This window comes from Chelmon rostratus, chromosome 18, assembly GCF_017976325.1.
Source record: "Chelmon rostratus isolate fCheRos1 chromosome 18, fCheRos1.pri, whole genome shotgun sequence".
In the NCBI taxonomy this organism is placed as follows: domain Eukaryota; kingdom Metazoa; phylum Chordata; class Actinopteri; order Chaetodontiformes; family Chaetodontidae; genus Chelmon; species Chelmon rostratus.
In genome coordinates this window covers 24,226,243-24,246,324 of record NC_055675.1, presented here as the reverse complement: position 1 = coordinate 24,246,324, position 20,082 = coordinate 24,226,243, and the positions used below count along the sequence as shown (strand labels likewise).

The 20,082-nt window shown below is 46.8% G+C and overlaps 1 protein-coding gene, 1 non-coding gene and 1 pseudogene across 2 annotated transcripts; 2 read left to right on the top strand and 1 right to left on the bottom strand.

Moving 5' to 3' along the window:
• Positions 1–3,737: 3,737 nt before the first annotated feature.
• Positions 3,738–10,999, bottom strand: allc (allantoicase). The gene is made up of 12 exons (XM_041958214.1): positions 10,777–10,999; positions 8,461–8,585; positions 7,751–7,801; positions 7,265–7,352; positions 6,549–6,668; positions 6,201–6,280; positions 5,966–6,098; positions 5,694–5,849; positions 4,968–5,041; positions 4,687–4,795; positions 4,485–4,603; positions 3,738–3,917 (listed from the first exon to the last, which is right to left on the bottom strand). Exons 1-12 carry the CDS (start codon positions 10,997–10,999, stop codon positions 3,738–3,740), a joined length of 1,458 nt encoding a protein of 485 aa, XP_041814148.1.
• A 7,564-nt stretch (positions 11,000–18,563) lies between these two features.
• Positions 18,564–18,683, top strand: LOC121622521 (annotated as a pseudogene).
• A 110-nt stretch (positions 18,684–18,793) lies between these two features.
• On the top strand, positions 18,794–18,866 carry trnaa-agc. Its single transcript has one exon. It is a non-coding gene; the product is annotated as a tRNA-Ala (tRNA).
• The last annotated feature ends 1,216 nt before the right edge of the window (positions 18,867–20,082 follow it).

The following is a 20,082-nucleotide window of genomic DNA, read 5'->3' as shown; positions in this document are numbered from 1 at the left end:
GGTAGAAGTGCAGCTAGCTGAGAGCTAAAAAACGCTAGCAGAGCTGACAGGAAACACCTGGGCAGTGCCTGCTCAGCCCTGGGGGAGCTAGCCAATCAAAGCAGACTGGGCTAAAATTTAGCATTTCAGACAGAGAGATAAATGGTGTGTGATTAAAATAAAAGTTTGAAACTGAAAATGAGCATAATATGACCTCTTAAATGACTCCATGATCTTTTCTTCAGCACCACCCTCGGGACAATATTTAGATTTACATATTTAGGTCCACTGATGATAATATTCTGTAAATCACCAGAATGATGGTGAGGAGCTTCATCGAACACTTTGACAGACGTTTGGCTCATCAGAAGAAGAAGAAGAAGAGTTCAGAACCAGAATGATGTAAAGAGAAGAAGAGCACAGTGGTGGAGGCTGTGGGGGCTGCAGTGTTGTGGTGGGTGTGGTGGTGTGTTTGGAGGGGATGGGGGTTGGACAAAAGGTTAAAGAGCAGTACATGATGGATATGATCTCATTAGCAGAGGGAAGCCGGCCTTTAATTTCCTCTCTGTGCTTCGTCTTTATTACGGTCGGACCGCCGGTCGATGATCAGACCTCCAACACAAAAACCAAAGAGGGAATTAGGTCAAACCAGTTTTATTCTGGGTTTCAGGTGTTCAGGAGGATCAGGGTCGAGCTCAAGGACGCGGTAGCAGGTCAGCTCCTCTGTTTCTGCAGGAAAACCGTCTGGTTTCATTCGAATGTTCACAGCTTTTTGATTTCTACATGAAATCCTGGTTTCCTGTAATTCAGCAAAAACTCTTCTTTAAAAGCATCTTAATCAGATTAGAAATGAAGAGAAATATGAAATCATTCCATCATTTAAACTGGTGAACGAATGCAGATTAAATGATTTCCCTGAGATCAGGTCTCGGTTCCAGCCCCCCCTCAGACACAGCTGCCATCAGTGATGAGCAGGTTGGCTCTGATGTCATTCAAATCTACATGCAGGCATGAATCATCCGCCCACCACCGCATGAAGCTGCTCCACATTTGAGCACATTCAGGACAGCAGATGAAGGATGGAGGTGCTGCTGGGACCTGACAGCCATGGCAGGTGGGTGGAGCTCCTGCCATGTGACTCATGATGTTGAAGCAGCTGCATCGTGTATGAACACATGTTTTTACGTGTGTGAACGCTGGTTTTCACACATGCTGGAGTTTAACAACGAACAGAAACTCCTGTCTGACTCTACAAAGTACTGAAACCCACCAAATGACACTTCCACTCCAGATAAATGAAAACTGTTAGCAACATTTAAGCTAGCGCCTCAGCACTGGGCTCAGCCTGTGAGCTGGTGTCACTGCTGCTGACTGACTCTGGACCAGTTTGTGTTGGTGCATCAAACTGTGTTCACCGCAGCAGGATTTGACCAGTTTTTGATTTATTTATCTGCTCTGATGTAAAGCCAGCAGAGGGCAGCATAGAGAGCCAGTGGTACATTTCACCACTGTACCCCCGGAACCAGACCAGTTTTTATCCCACACATTCCTCTCCTTGTCGAAATCTGACTCCTACATCACCCACAATGCAACTGGACCTGTGACACTTCAGTCACAGATTGTGCTGTGCTAGTAGCAGCTAACGTACCTGCAGCAGAGGTGAGCAGCAGCTACAGAGCAGCTGACTTCAGTTTGTAACTGACCCAGAGTCAGTTCATCAGACTTCACACAGCTTAGACGCACACACAAGCACACACACACGCACACACACACACAGCCGGCTCGGCCCACACACACACAGGTGCACACACACACACAGACACACACACACACGCACACACAGACACACAGAGACACACACAGACACACACAGACACACACACGCACACACATGCACACACGCACACATGCACACACACGCACGTCGCACACACATACACACGCACACACAGACACACACACACGCACACACACAGACACACATACACTCAGCCGGCTCTGCCCACACACACACACACACACACACACACACACACACACACACACACACACAGCCGGCTCGGCCCACACAGGGAGGCTAATTGCCATAATTTGGTCTGGGTGGTTGACACACATGTTTCTCTGCTGAGGCTGCCCAGGCGAGGTCGAAGGTCAGGTCCAAGCTCAGCGCTGTGAGTGGCTGACCCTGGATGAGGAGGTGATGGAGGTGGAGGAGGAGGTGAAGGAGGTGGAGGAGGAGGTGATGGAGGTGGGGGAGGAGGTGATGGAGGTGGGGGAGGAGGTGATGGAGGAGGAGGAGGTGGAGCAATATGTTCAGGCACACACACAAAGTCTTTCTTCATTGATGATGCTGGAACAAAACGTCGGCTTCATGCAGACGGAAAGCTCCAAACTTTGTTTTTGTTTTCTTCGTCCTTTCAGCGTTCACGTCCTTGTTGTCCTTCAGGACTGCTGCTGAGATCTGCTGTGATTTACTGAAGACATTTCTGGTCAAAAAGAGTCTCAGTGAACATTTGATGAAGACGTTAATTCGGTTCTCGAGTGGGGGAGGAAGGTGACGGCGCCACCTGAGGTTGATTAAAGTTGACCTTGAGTGGTGATGAAGAGACAATGAGAAATAATGACAGAGGACGAGACTAAAGGAAATCAATGAGCAGACGATCAATGTCGATTTGATTTTTTTTATCACTCATTTCTGCAGAAGAAGAAGAAGAAGAAGAAGGTGGAGGTGTCATCGATCCGCCCTCCTGAATCGTTATTTCAGGTTATTAATTGTAGATAAATGTTCTGCTGACTGATGGAAGAGATCCAGCCAATTAGCTTCAATATAAATAAATGAGTGTAGAGGAGAAGCGGAGCATTGTGGGTAAGTGATGGGAGTTTCCTGCTGCACCAATCAGTGCTGAGGAAGCAGTTCACTCAGGGTCAGACTGAAAGGACATGAAGTGGTTCGCTCAGCTCACACTGAAAGGACATGAAGCGGTTCACTCAGGCTAAGAATGAAAGGACAGGAAGTGGTTCACTCAGGGTCACACTGAAAGGACATGAAGCGGTTCACTCAGGCTGAGACTGAAGGACAGGAAGCGGTTCACTCAGCTCACACTGAAAGGACATGAAGCGGTTCACTCAGGGTCAGACTGAAAAGACATGAAGTGGTTCACTCAGGGTCACACTGAAAGGACATGAAGCGGTTCACTCAGGCTGAGACTGAAGGACATGAAGCGGTTCACTCAGCTCACACTGAAAGGACATGAAGCGGTTCACTCAGGGTCAGACTAAAAAGACATGAAGCGGTTCACTCAGGCTGAGACTGAAGGACATGAAGCGGTTCACTCAGGGTCAGACTAAAAAGACATGAAGCGGTTCACTCAGGCTCAGACTGAAAGGACATGAAGCGGTTCACTCAGCTCACACTGAAAGGACATGAAGCGGTTCACTCAGGGTCACACTGAAAGGACATGAAGCGGTTCACTCAGGGTCATCTGGATCTCTTTGGGTTTTATGGAACGAAGTGAGACGTCCGAAGACGTCAGAGTGGTCTCTGAGACCCTGAGATGGACATTTTATCAACCAAACGATCAATGGGTGAAAATAATCTATGATGTCATTGTCATGGAGTATTATGGGATGTGTGTCTTTATTGATGACCATCAGACTGTCACATGACCTCCTGTTTTATTTGTACAGTGACACAGATGAGAAACTTGGAATCCTCTCCGTGCTCGGCGTTTAGCGATGGAGGACGAGCGGTCGGAGGGTCACAGTTTGGACGCTGGTCTCTGCTGATTGGCTGGAGCTGCAGCGATGGGCGTGGGTCGACCCCAGAGGCGGAGCCGGCTGACACCTCCGTCCGGGCGGATGATGAGACGGACGTGACTGACGGGTCCGCCCGGCGTCAGCTCGGCCTCGCCGTACAGATGTCTGTGATGAGGACGAAGCTGCAGCACAGACGGCAGAGAGGAAGCATCTCACTTACAAACACTCATCAATAAAACATTTATATTCAACTTATTGTCAAATTATTATTATTAATTTCAAGATTTCAGGAATTGATTCTTAGTGGAGGGATGAAACTGAAACTGTTTTACTGGCTGGCGGCCATCTTGGCAGACGAGCTTTGAGCACACTTGGGTGAGAATCATCTTCAGCAGAGCGACGGCCAACGTTCCTGCGATTGATCCGTCAGTCTGCACGTGAAACTATATTTAATTATATTAATTATTTATGATTCATCTGTCAGCAGGATTAATGAGTGAACATTTTGATGATCAGAGATGAGTTTTTGTGGGTTTAATCAAAACCAGGAGATGAACTTTAAGACCTGAACTGAGTTATTAAATGTTTGTGATTCCAGAGAAACACAAGAAGGACTTTGGATCCAGAGGCTTCACTCGTTGTGCACAGACCTGCAGAACACCTGCAGGACTCAGACTGGCAGGTGTCCTCTGAGACTAAAAGTACTAAACATGCAATAGAAATGAATGGAAATGATCCCACAAACATACTTTCTGAGGGGGGAGGAGGACCTGCCATTCCCCAGAAGTCCACCTGGTTCTGATGCACTGAGCTTCCTCCTCAGGGGTCAAAGAACAAGCCTCGATCCTGCAAGAGTCCGGGAAGTTACCTGGATGGAAAAACACAGGTGAGGACTTTCTTTCGTGAAGATTCAGGACATTTCCTGGACAGACAGCTGAGGTGTGTGTGGACCTTTGAAGTGGTTGGTGTCGACCTCGACGCTGCTGATCACTCCAGGATGGCCGAGACGAAACACGGCCCACTCCGAACCGGGGACCTGCAGGATCCCCTGCTGGTCCACCTGCATTAGGACCAGCAGGGAGACGGTTAAACCTGACTCACAGGGTTCAGGATTTCTTTTACAGTGACACAAAGACAGAATGTAGATGCTGTTAGGGTGTGTGTGTGTGTGCGCGTGTGTGTGTGTGTGTGTGTGTGTGTGTGTGTGTGCGTGTGTGTGTGTGTGTTTTAACCTTCAGGTGTTTGGGTCTGTCCAGTCTGCGGGCTGTTTCCCACCCATCAGCCATGTTCACAGCTCGGCCAAGACCTGCAAACCCAAGACACCTGTGTCACCAGCCACCTGTGTCACCAGCCACCTGTGTCACCTGTGTCACATGTGTCACCAGCCACCTGTGTCACCTGTGTCACATGTGTCACCACTCACCTGTGTCACATGTGTCACCAGTCAACTGTGTCACCAGTCACCTGTGTCACCTGTGTCACATGTGTCACCAGCCACCTGTGTCACCTGTGTCACCTGTGTCACCAGTCACCTGTGTCACCTGTGTCACATGTGTCACCTGTGTCACCTGTGTCACCAGCCACCTGTGTCACATGTGTCACCTTTGTCACATGTGTCACCAGTCACCTGTGTCACCTGTGTCACCTGTGTCACATGTGTCACCAGTCACCTGTGTCACCACTCACCTGTGTCACATGTGTCACCAGTCATCTGTGTCACCAGTCATCTGTGTCACCTGTGTCACCTGTGTCACCACTCACCTGTGTCACATGTGTCACCAGTCATCTGTGTCACCTGTGTCACCACTCACCTGTGTCACCACTCACCTGTGTCACCTGTGTCACATGTGTCACCTGTGTCACCAGTCAGTGATCAAGGCTGACTCAAACATCATGACATCACATACCAAGATTATAAATAAAATGTATTTTCATTGGCAACAACAATATGCCCCAACCAATCATGTTGCGTGGATGCCCAAAGTGGGCGTCGCTGTGTCCAAGGCAGACCCCCCCATTGGTCAGAGCCACCAGGTCGACATCCTGGTGGGGGGAGACGGACGACCAGTCTCTCTGTCCGATGCCGTAAACTCTCAGTCTGGCTATCCCTCCATCTGATGACACACATACACTGAACGATATTACTCTCATTATCGTTATCATTGTATTTATTTAATTTCTACCATAATATCATTATTATTAGTGTTATTATTAAGTACTGTGTGTGTACCTGGGTACATGTTCAGGCGCAGGTGTGTGACTCTGTGCTTGAAGTTAACCCTGAAGTAGTTATGGCAGGAGTCTGAGTATCCAGGCTTCAGCTCTGACACGCCCACCAGCTCCGGCCACGCCTCTGAGCCCAGCTGCCAATCAAATCACATGTCAGCCGTCAATCAACTACACCTCAGCTGTCAATCAAACTACACCTCAGCTGTACCTTGCTGACCGGCCACCATTGGTGTTACCTTGGCGACTGCAGCCAGCTGACTGTCGGAGGCGGCCATGCCGGTTCGGTCTCCTTCCAGGCTGAAGGTGGGGGGTTTGTCTGGTGAAGATCAGGCAGCTTTGATTAAAGTGTTTGACAAATTTAAAATCTTTTGTTTCAGTTGGAGCTGAAAGCTGAAGCTTGACCACATTTTCTAACATGAATTAAACTGGTTTGCTGCATGAACACGGCGACAGCCTGTCCAATCAAAACACAGATCGACACATTAACGTGGTCAGACACTCAGAAACGAGTTCAGGCGTCAGAGACACAGCTCGCCGCGGTGACAACAGACAGGAACGATCAGTTATTTCATAAGAGTTTGTACCCAGACAGCCGGCCTGGACGGAGACGTGGGGCGAGTGGTTCCCGGTGAAGAAGGACGTGTCCACGTCGAGGCCGTGGATCAGGCCCGGAACTCCCAGCTGGACGATGCACCAGTCGTGACCTTCAGAGGAGGTGATGCAGAAACACAAAGTGAAGGCTTGGGTCGTGTTCAGACGCTCCTCCTTCGCCTGAAGCTCGTCAGAAACAGTTTGATCTTTGGTGGCTTGTTTACATTTGGGTTGAAGCCTTAAACCGGTTTCTGTCTGCTTTCACACAGAAACGAGCTCAAAGGACAAACTGGTGTTTGAGGTGACGTCCAGCAGAGGGCGCCGACACGACGCTTTTTACACAGTAAAACTTCTTTCAGGAAATTTAAAGGATCTTAATCAGATTTTAATAAGAACAAAATATTACCACGATGCTCTTGTTATTGTTATTATATTATTGTTTTATTGTGTACATTGTAGCATTATTACTGTATAGTATGTGTATATCACACATAGTACATGACATTACATAGCCTATTACATCATATTGTGCGTATTATTCACACGTTCAAATATTTCTTTATCTGTTTTCTGACTTTCAGTCAGTCTGAGCTGCAATAAAGTCGATTAAATCTCATCTGATGCTTCAGTTTAGAACAGAATGAATTCACATTTCCTTCTGAACACATGACTCACACCTCTGACTGGTGACCTTCAGAGAGACACTCACCAGGTCTCCTCTTCCTCCTCGTCTCCCATCCGTCCATCCACTTTCCAAACTCTGTGAAGGCCGAGGCGATGAACTGCGGCGGCTCTCTCTGCACAAACAGTTGATTTGTTGATCAGTTGATTGACAGGCCGTCCTGCTGCTCCACATACTCACTGGAGGACCAGAGTGGATTAATCCGCCGCTGAAAATAGTCCCCTACAAATGTACTATTTCCTCTTTTATTAAAAAAAAAAGCAGCTGAAGACTGAACCTTTTTTAAACATCAGACTATATATCTGTGTATTTAAAGATTAATGTGTGAGGAACCAATGGGCTCGCAGCTGAGAGCCTCAGACAGGAAGTCAGAAAGTAGCGAGAGGCGGACGAACAGGTTGCTGGTTCGAGGCCACACATGAGATTTGAAGAATACGAGCAGACTTCTGCTTTGAGTGGAAATAAATGTGCTCGTTGTGCCGCCTCGAGCCTGATACGATTGATCGGTTTTACCTTCAGCAGGTTGGCAGCAGGAGCGAACCATTCATCTGAAGCAAAAATCACCTGAGGAACAGGAGAACACGTCTGAGAACGACAGCTTTGATTTTTAAAAAATGAAACAAACACGAACAACACGTGAATTCAAAGCTGAATATACATCAGACTGACACCGACAGGAAATACAAAGCCTCAGCCGGTTAGCTTAGCTTAGCCTCGCTGGCCTAAACTCGCTGACTGTCGTTGAAAGCAGCTCCACCTGCAGCTGCTCCACCTGCAGCTGCTCCACCTGCAGCAGCTCCACCTGCAGCTGCTCCACCTGCAGCAGCTCCACCTACAGCTGCTCCACCTACAGCTGCTCCACCTGCAGCTGCTCCACCTGCAGCTGCTCCAGCAGTAACATGCTGCTCTAACATTGATGCTTCAGTATCAACAATCTAATAATGTCTTGTGGAATCAGAGATCAGACACAGGAGACGTGTTACTGCTCAGTGAGTACTTTTACTTTCTGCTGATAACAGCTGTGTACTTTTACATTAAGAGTGCAGGACTTTCTCTGTGATTGGTTGAATAAAGGATGGGAATCCTTCAGGACGTTACGTTTACTGCACGAGCACACACGTGGATTAGATGTGCACCGTTGACTTGATTCACATCTGTGCATGTTTTCAGTTCCTGAATACGTTTGAACGCGCTCAGCTTGTATGTGTCAGCGTGAAACTCACCTTCCCGCCGACCGCCTCGCAGGCCAGATCGTTAAACTGCAGGAAGTCCGGCTGTGCCGCTGCCTTCGCCGCTGCGCTCCTCGCTGCCATGTTGAAGCTGAAGATTGACTGGGACAGCTTCAGTCCTGCAGGACAAAGTTCAGGTACAGACTGCAGGCTGTTTGCTCAGAGGAGGGTGGCTGTGCTGTTCAAACACAGAAACATGGTCTCATTGCTGAGAGGACTCCACACACCGAAACACACGAACACATGCTCATGTCACTCATTTACGACAGTTTGTCATTTTCAACTTCAGCAACTTTATGGACCAAGTGTGTTGACACGGAAACGGACTCCTGTTGCAGGACCGCAGGCTAACTGTGAACGTAGCTCAGGTGCTGCAGAGGCTGAAGGTCTGTTAGCGTCTCGAAAAACAACTTCTGAAACAGTCATGTGACCGACAGACGACTTTAATGTTGCATCCAGATATTAATCTTCAACCGAGCAGCACAAAGCTCAAGTTCTATCTTCATTATATCAGATAATAACTTATTTTAAGATAACGTGACCTGTAGTGACTGTCCTGATGCTAAGCTACGCTAGAACGAAACAAAAGGAGAAAATCTGGTGAAAATCATTTGAAGCTGCTCTTTGAATTAGAGTCCACATCAGTTGTTGCTCAGTGAAAACTTTTACAGTCAGTGAATTTATTGGTTTGACTCTCACACACAGTGAGGTAGAGCTCATGTTGTCAGTGATACTGGTCCAGGATCAGCTCAGACACTCGGCGTTGTCGGGTGGTGGGTAGGTTGGAAGTCACTGTGGGAGGATGAAATCAATAAAAAAAGACTTTTTCACCAAACCTTCATCCACAATAGTCTTCATTTCTGAACTGAGCTGAGATTTAGTTCATTAGATGGTCACTTACCACCATCTAGTGGACAGATAATGTAATTACTGATCAGTGATCAATGTTCTGTTGAACAGGTCATCTGAAAGATGGAACAGAAAACTCTGTTCTGACCAGTTTCTTCAGATATAAAAACAAATTGATCACAAACACGACAAACACGACCCAAACCATTCAACACATGCAGAAGATGAACATTCAGGCAGCCGCTTCGCTGTTTCCAGTGTTTACAGACGTATTGACGACATTAGCTCATTGGCTGCTTCAGGGCCCAGAATATTTTGGAATTGTATAATTTTTAAGGGCACTTTAACCAATTATGTTGGGTGAATTATTAGTTCCTGTTTGAGCTCAGGAAGACCTGGGCCAGATCTGCTGATCTGTGTCGTATTAATGACACGATTAAATGTAAAGTGATGGAAGAACAAATGTATTCGCTAATCAATCATCCTCATTAAACTGGGCTTTCAGTGTCAGTTGGGTTAATAAGTAGAAATACTCATTTCAATAAGTGAAAGGAATGTAGACAGGACCATCTGTTCATCTGGCCTTTATAAATGTTTTGGACTCTTACATCCATCCCTTGCTCTGCACCATCATTGTCTTTCAGAATATTGTTGGTTTGTCGTCCAGCTTTCGACCAAATCCACCAAGGATATAGTACAGGAGCTACAAAAAGACACTTGAACTTGACTTTGTCTTCCATCAGACAGATTTACAGCTGATCCATGTTTCTGCTCATCTTTCAGTGCAGAGCTGAGCTTCATGTCATTAAATGGTTGGTTACTGACACCTAGTGGACAAATAGCAGAACTACATCATCTGTGGCACACTGAGTCAGTTTGGACTTGGACTCTGCAGCTACGAGGATGTGACGCCAAATTAAAATATAGACTTTTGTCTGACATTCTTCACTTCATTGAATGTTATTGAGACATTATGGATCATTAAAGAACAGGATAATAAACTGTTGTCACTTTGATGCCTCACTACATGAACTCCTCCTGAACATCATGACAACAGCTTGAGTGAAGGTTACATTTTAATCAATGTTAAATGTGCACATTTATAATACTGATATTGAGCAAAATAGCAAAGAAAGATCATTTATTGGATCTTTTTAGAGGAAAAAAAACACATGCATGGAAGAGCATAAACACACACACACACACACTGATGTGTTTGGTTGTGTATATTTGTACATTGTATGTGCTGGTCGAGTTTGAGTGCACGTGGTGGAAACAACAAGGTGCTGCTCAGGAAATGATTGAATCATGACTTTCAGATTAATAAATTAGCATTTTTAACAAATGATCTTTCCAAAATAACTTTTCACTTTCCAGATTTCTGAGCTGAGCTGGTTTGTCGGTCATGAGATGGTTGGACAGACGGTGGAACTAGACCACCTGATCGGTGATTTCTGACACCGAGCCGGTTCAGGTGTCGTGGAGGAAAGGCGCCACGCCGTCGACACACCGAGTGGAAGCCCAGCAGGCTGGAGGGAGGTCCCGGGAAACCAAAAGTCATTTTGATTGGCTGGAAGCTGACACTGGTCGGACTGGTTCTGGAGTTATGAGGACGTGGGGGCGTCCGCAGATCAAATTCACACACATTAGAGGAGCGATGAAGAGGAGCAGCTTCATCCCTCATAGTGATCCCGGTAAACATGAGCGTCTGGAAGTTCACCTGACGTGAACTCAGCAGGTAAGAATCGCACCTGGGGGGTCTGGGACTGTCTGACGTCGTCTTGTGTGAGTGTTTCAGCAGGAGGAATATTGATTGATGATGTCTGGCTGTTTGATGCCTTCAGGTTTTAATGTTCTTCAGACTTTCTGAGTTAAATGATTTGAACAGGATTTATAATAAAAACTGCAACAACCTCTAAATTTAGATTTGAGCTCGTGTCATCGGTGAAACATGCAGAGCGCGTCAGAACCGGTCGGACTGCTTCTGCGGGTTTTATCTTTTAATGTTGGGGATCTTTGAACATTGAACACGATGAACACACTCCTGAGTCCTCACAGGCTGTTTCAGCTGATTACATTTCAGAAAACCTCTAAATATTCAGTGAGGTCAAACATTGTGACTCGTTAAGTGAATTAAGTGAACTTTCGACCGTAAAGATGAGTTTGAAAGCTGAGGCGACATGAAGAAGCAGACGCGCTGACAGGAGACCAGAACAGGAAAATAACAGTTGGAAGAAGATTTTTCTGAATTTTTGAACCTTATTCAAATTTGGGGATATAAAAAAAACATTTTTTATGCGTTTACCTGAATTTGTAAAGTCCAACTAACATATTTCAGGGTGATTTGTCCAGATTCTGGACCCGTAACAGAGATTTGTTTCTTCCGTTTCTATGGAAACAAGGGTTTGTGCTGCAGGTGAGGTTTGACAGATCTGATGTGTCCCGTGAAGCTGCTATGAATCAGTGTGAGGACGGACAGGACGGAGTCCGTCCCTCTGAAACCGCTCTGTGTGGGGGACATGACATCCAGACCAAAGCTCAGAGGTGAGATGAAGGTCTCAGACTGTCCAGGATCAGAGCTCAGCACTTGAATCACTCCACCATCATTCACACACACACTCAAAGCTCTGTGTGTTGTGTTGAAGCCCAGAACAGCGGGACATGCCGGACTCTCCTGTGTCCAGCTGTGTGTCCATGCAGAGCTGCTGCTCTAAGGGTCAACCTATTGACTTCAAACATGGACAGTCGGCTGCTGATCCGGGGTAAGTTTTCTGAAAAATCAAAAACAAGCATCAAACATTGAAGCATCCAGGAGAAATGTTCTCGACGTGTTCTCTTTGTCAGTGTTGTGCTTTCAAAGGATCTCTCAGTGATTTTCTCCACAGGGTTCAGCCGCAGAGATCAGAGGTTCCCATTGGTCCCTGTGTCCAGCAGCATCAAACAGACCTGGAATCAGTTTTTAAGGTGTGTAAATATACGAACGAGCCGGCCCCTGATGGTGAGGGGTTAGGGGTGAGTGTTTTTAAAGTGTACCTGAACCTGTACCTGGACATGCTCGTCTGGATGCATCGTTTTTTTGTTTTTTGTCTTTTTAAGATGAAAACGTGTTCGTGTGGAGGCAGCAGGTGACAGGCAGGTGCAGTGATGTTTGTGGTTCTGTTCCAGCTGCTGGAGGAGAACATTAAACAATTTGAGGAGGCCGAGCTGAAAAAATTCCAAAAGGTTCTGAGTCCAGATTACCCACAATGCTCAGACGAGGAGGTGTCGAGCAGCGAGGAGGAAGAGCAGAGGAGGAGCAGCGAGGCTTTTCTGAAGATCACCCTGCACTTCCTGAGGAGAGTGAAGCAGGAGCAGCTGGCTGACCGTCTGCAGAGCAGTAAGAGGATTTTAACAGGCGAAGCATGAAAAGGGCAAACGTCCGCTCGCTAATCTCATCGACGATTCATTCTTTCCAGGAACCAGTGCTCCACTGAGCCGGCGGAAACTGAAGTCCAGTCTGAAGACCAAGTGTCAGAGGGTGTTTGAGGGGATTGCTAAAGCAGGAAACCCAACACCGCTGAATGAGATCTTCACAGAGCTCCACATCACAGAGGGGGGGGCCGCAGAGGTCAACGATCAACACGAGGTCAGACAGATTGAAACAGCATTCAGAAAACCAGACAGACCAGAAACAACAATCAGATGTGAAGACATCTTTAAAGCCTCGCCTGGAAGAGATGAACCAATCAGAACAGTGATGACGAAGGGCGTGGCTGGCATTGGGAAGACAGTCCTAACACAGAAGTTCACTCTGGACTGGGCCGAAGACAAAGACAACCAGGACATACAGTTCACGTTTCCCTTCACCTTCAGAGAGCTGAACGTGCTGGCAGGGAAGGAGTTCAGCTTGGTGGGACTTGTTCATCACTTCTTTCCTGAAACCAGAGAAGCAGGACTCTGCAGGTTTGAGGAGTTCCAGGTTTTGTTCATCTTTGACGGTCTGGATGAGTGTCGACTTCCTCTGGACTTCTACAACAGTGAGATCCTGACTGATGTCTCAGAGTCCACCTCAGTGGATGTGCTGCTGATAAACCTCATCAGGGGGAAACTGCTTCCCTCTGCCCGCCTCTGGATAACCACACGACCTGCGGCAGCCAATCAGATCCCTCCTGAGTGTGTTGACATGGTGACAGAGGTCAGAGGGTTCACTGATGAACAGAAGGAGGAGTACTTCAGGAAGAGATTCAGAGATAAAGACCAGGCCAAACGAATCATCTCCAACATCAAGACATCACGAAGCCTCCACATCATGTGCCACATCCCGGTCTTCTGCTGGATCACTGCCACAGTCCTGGAGGATGTGATCAAGACCGGAGAGGAAAGAGAGCTGCCCAAGACCCTGACCGAGATGTACATCCACTTCCTGGTGGTTCAGTCCAAACTGAAGAATGTTAAGTATGATGGAGGAGCTGAGTCGGATCCACACTGGACTCCAGAGTACAGGATGACGATTCAGGCTCTGGGAAAACTGGCTTTTGAGCAGCTGCAGAAAAGAAACCTGATCTTCTACGAATCAGACCTGACAGAGTGTGGCATCAATATCAGAGCAGCCTCAGTGTACTCAGGAGTGTTCACACAGATCTTTAAAGAGGAGAAAGGACTGTACCAGGAATTGGTGTTCTGCTTCGTCCATCTGAGTGTTCAGGAGTTTCTGGCTGCTCTTCATGTCCATCTGACCTTCGTCAACTCTGGAGTCAATCTGCTGTCAGAAGAATTAACATCTGGAAGGTCTAAACTATTAAGAAACAAAGCAACACAACTGTACCAGTGTGCTGTCAACAAAGCATTACAAAGTCCAAATGGACACCTGGACTTGTTTCTGCGCTTCCTCCTGGGTCTTTCACTGCAGACCAATCAGAATCTCCTACGAGGCCTGCTGACTCAGACAAGGAGTAGCTCACACACTAACCAGAAGACAATCAAATACATCAAGGATATAATCAGGGATAATCCCTCAGAGCGAAGCATCAATCTGATCCACTGTCTTAATGAGCTGAACGATCGCTCTCTAGTGGATCAGATCCAGCAGTACCTGAGTTCAGGAAGTCTCTCCACAGATCAGCTGTCTCCTGCTCAGTGTTCAGCTCTGGCCTTCATCTTACTGTCGTCAGAAAAAGATCTGAACGTGTTTGACCTGAAGAAATACTTTGCTTCAGAGGAGGCTCTTCTGAGGCTGCTGCCAGTGGTCAAAGCCACCAACAAAGCTCTGTGAGTACATGAATATTTGTTAAGGCCGATATCAACTGTGACTTTTAGCCGCTGGATAGATCCAAAATGTAAACATTTCTTTCTGTCGTCACTAAATCTTCCACAGGCTGAATGGCTGCAATCTGTCAGAGAGAAGCTGTGAAGCTCTGTCCTCAGTTCTCAGGTCCCAGTCTTCTTGTCTGAGAGAGCTGGACCTGAGTAACAACGACCTGCAGGATTCTGGAGTGAAGCTGCTGTCTGATGGACTGAAAAGTCCACAATGTCGGCTTGAGGCTCTGAGGTGAGAATTCAGATTTATCCATTCATCCATCCATTGTCTTCCGCTTGTCCGGGGCCGGGTCGCGGGGGCAGCAGTCTAAGCAGGGATGCCCAGACTTCCCTCTCCCCAGACACTTCCTCCAGCTCTTCCGGGAGGACGCCAAGGCGTTCCCAGGCCAGCTGAGTGACATAGTCCCTCCAGCGTGTCCTGGGTCTTCCCCGGGGCCTCTTCCCAGTGGGGCATGCCCGGAACACCCTCCCAGGAAGGCGTCCGGGAGGCATCCGGTAAAGATGCCCGAGCCGCCTCAGCTGGCTCCTCTCGACATGGAGTAGCAGCGGCTCTACTCTGAGCTCCTCCCGAGTGACAGAGCTCCTCACCCTATCTCTAAGGGAGCGCCCCGCCACCCTGCGGAGGAAACTCATTTCAGTCACTTGTATCCGAGATCTTGTTCTTTCGGTCATGACCCAAAGTTCATGACCATAGGTGAGGGTAGGTCTGCCAGTCCAGGGGCACTGTCCCCAACTGCCACGCGATGTTGCAGAGGCGTGTCAGCCAAGACAGCCCCACAACATCCAGAGACTTGAGGTGCTCAGGGCGGATCTCATCCACCCCTGGTGCCTTGCCACCGAGGATCTGAACTACCTCGGTGACCTCAGCCTGAGTAATGGATGAGCCAACCTCTGGGTCCCCAGCCCCTGCTCCCTCTACGGAAGGCGTGGCAATGGGATTGATGAGATCCTCAAACAATTCTTTCCACTGCCCGACAATATCCCCAGTCGAAGTCAACAGCTCCCCACCTCAGTGGGTGTTGGCAGGGTACTGCTTCCCCCTTCTAATTCAGTGAACATTTGACCACAGCTGTGACCATGAGAAATGGTCTGTAGGTCGAATGTGGCTCAGCAGAATGTGCACGAATTAGTACGCATTCAGACACAATGATTCTCACACTACCGTGTGTGTGTGTGTTTGTGAGTGTGTTCTGTGTGTGTGTGTGTGTTGTATGTGTGTGTGTGTGTGTTTGGTGTGTGTGTGTGTGTGTGTGTGTGTGTGTGTGTGTTGTGTGTGTGTTGTATGTGTTGTATGTGTGTCTGTGTTCTGTGTGTGTGTTCTGTGTGTGTGCGTGTGTGTGTGTTGTGTGTGTTGTATGTGTGTGTGTTGTGTGTGTGTCTGTGTTCTGTGTGTGTGTGTGTTCTGTGTGTGTGTGTGTGTGTGTTCTGTGTGTGTGCGTGTTCTGTGTGTGTGCGTGTTCTGTGTGTGTGTGTAGGCTGTCAGGTTGTCTCATCACAGAGGAAGGCTGTGCCTCTCTGGCCTCAGCTCTGAGGTCTAACCCCTCCCACCTGAGAGAGCTGGACCTGAGCTACAATCATCCAGGAGACTCAGGAGTGAAGCTGCTGTCTGCTGGACTGGAGGAGCCACACTGGAGACTGGACACTCTCAGGTATGGACGGACAGCTACAGCAAACATGAAGTTTGTCTGGCGCACTGAAAAGCTGGTCACGACTGCGTCATGAGAACAGCAGTTTGGATTGAAAACCAGTGAGAGGGGCGTTAAATGGTCCTGTTTGGAAAAGAAAAGAGAAAATATCACCTTACTGTGTTTCTTCTTCCAGGGTGGAGCACTGCGGAGGGCAGAGGTTGAAATCTGGTCTGAAAAGATGTAAGTGTGTCTAGCTGATTCATAATAATAATAATAATAATAATAATAATACATAACATTTTTCATTGGTACAAAGTGCTTTACAAAAGAAAAATAAAAACAATTAAGGCAGATAAAATGAGAAAAAAGCCAAAGGATATGAACACAGAGGACGTAAAGGCAATAAAACATGAGATCAAATAAAATCAACAGTATGAAGAGATTTAGGAGAAGTCTTGAGCTGCACTCTGAGCCGCCTGCAGCACACTACTGACAAATGCAGTATGTATGTCCATTTGTATGTGCTTCATCTGTTAGACCAGGCTGAGCTGGTTTCCAGCTGTGGACAGCAGAGCCACGGCTAATGGCAAACCACCTGTGCAGCATCCCCTTATGCTCTAAAAAAGAGAAAATATACATGTGGATTTTTAAGATTTTCCAAAAGTTGACTGATCAGATGACGATCCGATGACTGGAGGGTGTCACTGTTGTGCATACAGGGAAACTAGGAACAGTGGGGCAAGGACCGAAATACAGAGCTAATGCAGCATTATTACCAAAAAAAAAGGACAAAAAACAAAAGGCTTACGGGATGGAGAGACGAGCAAGGGATAAAACCAGAGGATGCAGTCCAAATAAATATAACAGGGAGCAGAATACAAAAGTCCAAAAACAGGCAAGACTCAGGAAAAACAAAACCAAAGTCCAAAAACACAGGGAAAACCCAGGAAAGGCCTGGAACACGTGACACACAAGCTACAACGACAGACATCAACTGAAATACAGAGGGAAGACTGACGACGGACAGGTGAAACTAATCAACAATCACAAAGGCGGGAAAACATAGGAAGTAAAGCAAAAGACCACACATTAACAGAAAACAGGAAATAACTAAACTCACACCCAAAACCGTGACAGAAGGAATCAGATTCACTACGTTTTGTCACATTACTTCAGTTCAAATGTGTGTGAGTCGGATCTAATCCGCCCATGCTGCTTTGTCATATTCAGTTTTCTACACACACTCATCATGAGTTTTAACGTTTCTATGCAGACAACACTCTGTTATATCGGTCCTGACATTGCAGCCAAGGTGGCCTTCTAAACACAATAAATATAAATTTAAAGATTTGAATACAAATATAATTCTTTCCTTCACAAATAAAGTAAAAACCTGTTCGTCCACAGGAAGAGCTGAGGAGGTCGTACGACATAGTTTTCCCGAAAATATCTTGTTCACGTTCAATGTCTAATTGTGTTTTATTGTAATGCAAATAAGTTTCTTCACCAAGCCGGTTCAGGTAATGTGACTGCTGGCAGGTGCACTCATCTGTTCGGCTGAGTCATGACTGAGAAATGAACTGAACGTGTTGAGGGTCAGGGCAGGGCTAGGTAAACAGGTAAACAGGTAAACAGAAAGCAAAGACAGCAGGACTTTAGGATGATGGCATGCTGCTCCACCTTCTTCTCTCCAACAGTTGCCTGTGAACTCACCCTGGACCTGAACACAGCAAACAGAGAGCTCAGAGTGAATGATAGCAGGACGAAGGTGAGACTGGTGGCCCAGTATCAGGCGTATCCCGACCACCCCCAGAGATTTGACTGCTGGCAGCTGCTGTGTGGAAATGCTCTGACTGGTTGCTGTTACTGGGAGGTGGAGTGGAGAGGACTGGTTGAAATAGCGGTGACTTACAGAGGAATCAAAAGGAAAGGATACGGAGCCGAGTGCTGCTTTGGAAAGAACGATCGGTCCTGGAGTTTGAGCTGCTCTGCTGGTGGTTTCACTGTCTGGCACAATAAGAAAAAAGCCTTCATTCCTCTGCACGCCCCCTTCTCCTCCGTCACTAACAGAGTGGCAGTCCACGTGGACTGTCCCGCCGGCACTCTGTCCTTCTACAGAGTGTCCTCGGACTCACTGATCCACCTCCACACCTTCAGCGCCACGTTCACTGAACCGCTTTATGCTGGTTTCAGGTTCAGATACTTTCTCGGTTCCTCTGTGTCTCTGTGTTCTCTGTAGGTGGAAACCCTCACACACTGTTCTCCGTGTCTGACACACAGTAAAATAAGCTTTATATTTTCAGTGAATGTAAAAATTGGGTCTCTGTCAACTCTGATATCCACCCTGAACACGCCCGATCTCGTCCGATCTCGGAAGCTAAGCAGGGTCGGGCTTGGTTAGTACTTGGATGGGAGACCGCCTGGGAATACCAGGTGCTGTAAGCTTTTTCCTTGCACAGACAGCAGGGGCCTTCTCAGCAAAGACAAACTATTTATGACAAAACAGGAAGTGATGAGGTCTTTCTAATTTGACGTCAATAGAAGCGATGCATCATGGGGGATTAGCTCAAATGGTAGAGCGCTCGCTTAGCATGCGAGAGGTAGCGGGATCGATGCCCGCATCCTCCAAAATCTTTATGCATCCAGACCTGAAGAACAATTTGAGTTCTTCTCCTCCCACCGCTCTCTTATTTAACGGCATTGCCTAAATCGAGACGTTTGCAGTGAATCGCTTGTAGGACGTAGGGCGTGCTGTAGGGGGGACCTGGTTCCGAAGGTCGCTGGTTCGATCCCAACATGGAACATACAACATAGTCTCTACTAACCCGAACTCTTACCAAGTGTTAAGAATCGGTCAAAAATCACTTAAAAAGCGACACAAATAGTAACGTGGGATATTCTGAATGACATACAACCAAATAGTAATACTCTGTTGTATTTAATGGCTACTTAATGTGGAAATGTGTAGCAACGTGAGAACCACATGTAACTCTGTGTGTTTTCTTTGAAAAAAGATGCATTTTAAGAAAACAATCTAATTAACAACGAATGGAATAAAGCACTGCAACAATGCATCTGCCTCGTCGAGCTGACTGGACAATGTGGAACTGTTTCAATACTGTTTGGTTCCTTTCTTGTTATTTCATTATCTGCTTGAGTTTGCAAAAAGCTAAACTTTACCTGACCCCTTTTTTTACAGATATGTTTAGTAGAAATAATACATTAGTAGTGCTGTAGAAATATATTTCAAATTTATTAGAAAATATACACCTGAATTCCCTCTCATACACACAATTGTAACCATAACACACACACACACACAAAGAAATTAATGAAAGAAATATATAAAATAAATGTAATAAATAAACTGAATACAAAATATAGTAATTAAAGCTGGAATACAATGTATATATATATATATAAACTAAAACACAATATTGACACACTTTTTTAGGAAAACACAGTATTTGTCAGTATATACAGTATGTTATTTCTGTAATGCTGACTTTCTTCAAATACCAGACCAGTTACATGTAACGATAATTAAAGAAAAATAACACATCTGTCAGAGTGTAACTTCTCACAACATCAGATTATTGTATTTCCGGTTTATTTTCGTACTGGAGCGGAAGCCGGCAGCGATTGGACGTCTGCCGAAAGATGGAAATGGGGCTCACCGATTGGCCGGGGGGAAAGATGGAAATGGTGGTCCTCGATTGGCCGTCCGGCAAAAGATGGAAATGGCGAGGCGCGATTGGTCCGGGAAAGATGGAAATGGGGAGAGGCGATTGGAGGAGGGGAGCCAGTCTCTCGGTCCCCCGGGAGAGACCACCAGGTGCTGTAA

Excerpts from the sequence above, each read along its gene's own strand:
- allc (XM_041958214.1), bottom strand. The coding sequence starts at position 10,999 with ATGAGGGATGAAGCTGCTCCTCTTCATCGCTCCTCTAATGTGTGTGAA. Across the intron at positions 6,669-7,264 it reads GAGGAGGAAGAGGAGACCTG|GTCACGACTGGTGCATCGTC; the intron begins GTGAGTGTCTCT and ends CCTCCTCTGAAG. Across the intron at positions 5,042-5,693 it reads GCATCCACGCAACATGATTG|GTCTTGGCCGAGCTGTGAAC; the intron begins GTTGGGGCATAT and ends TTGGGTTTGCAG.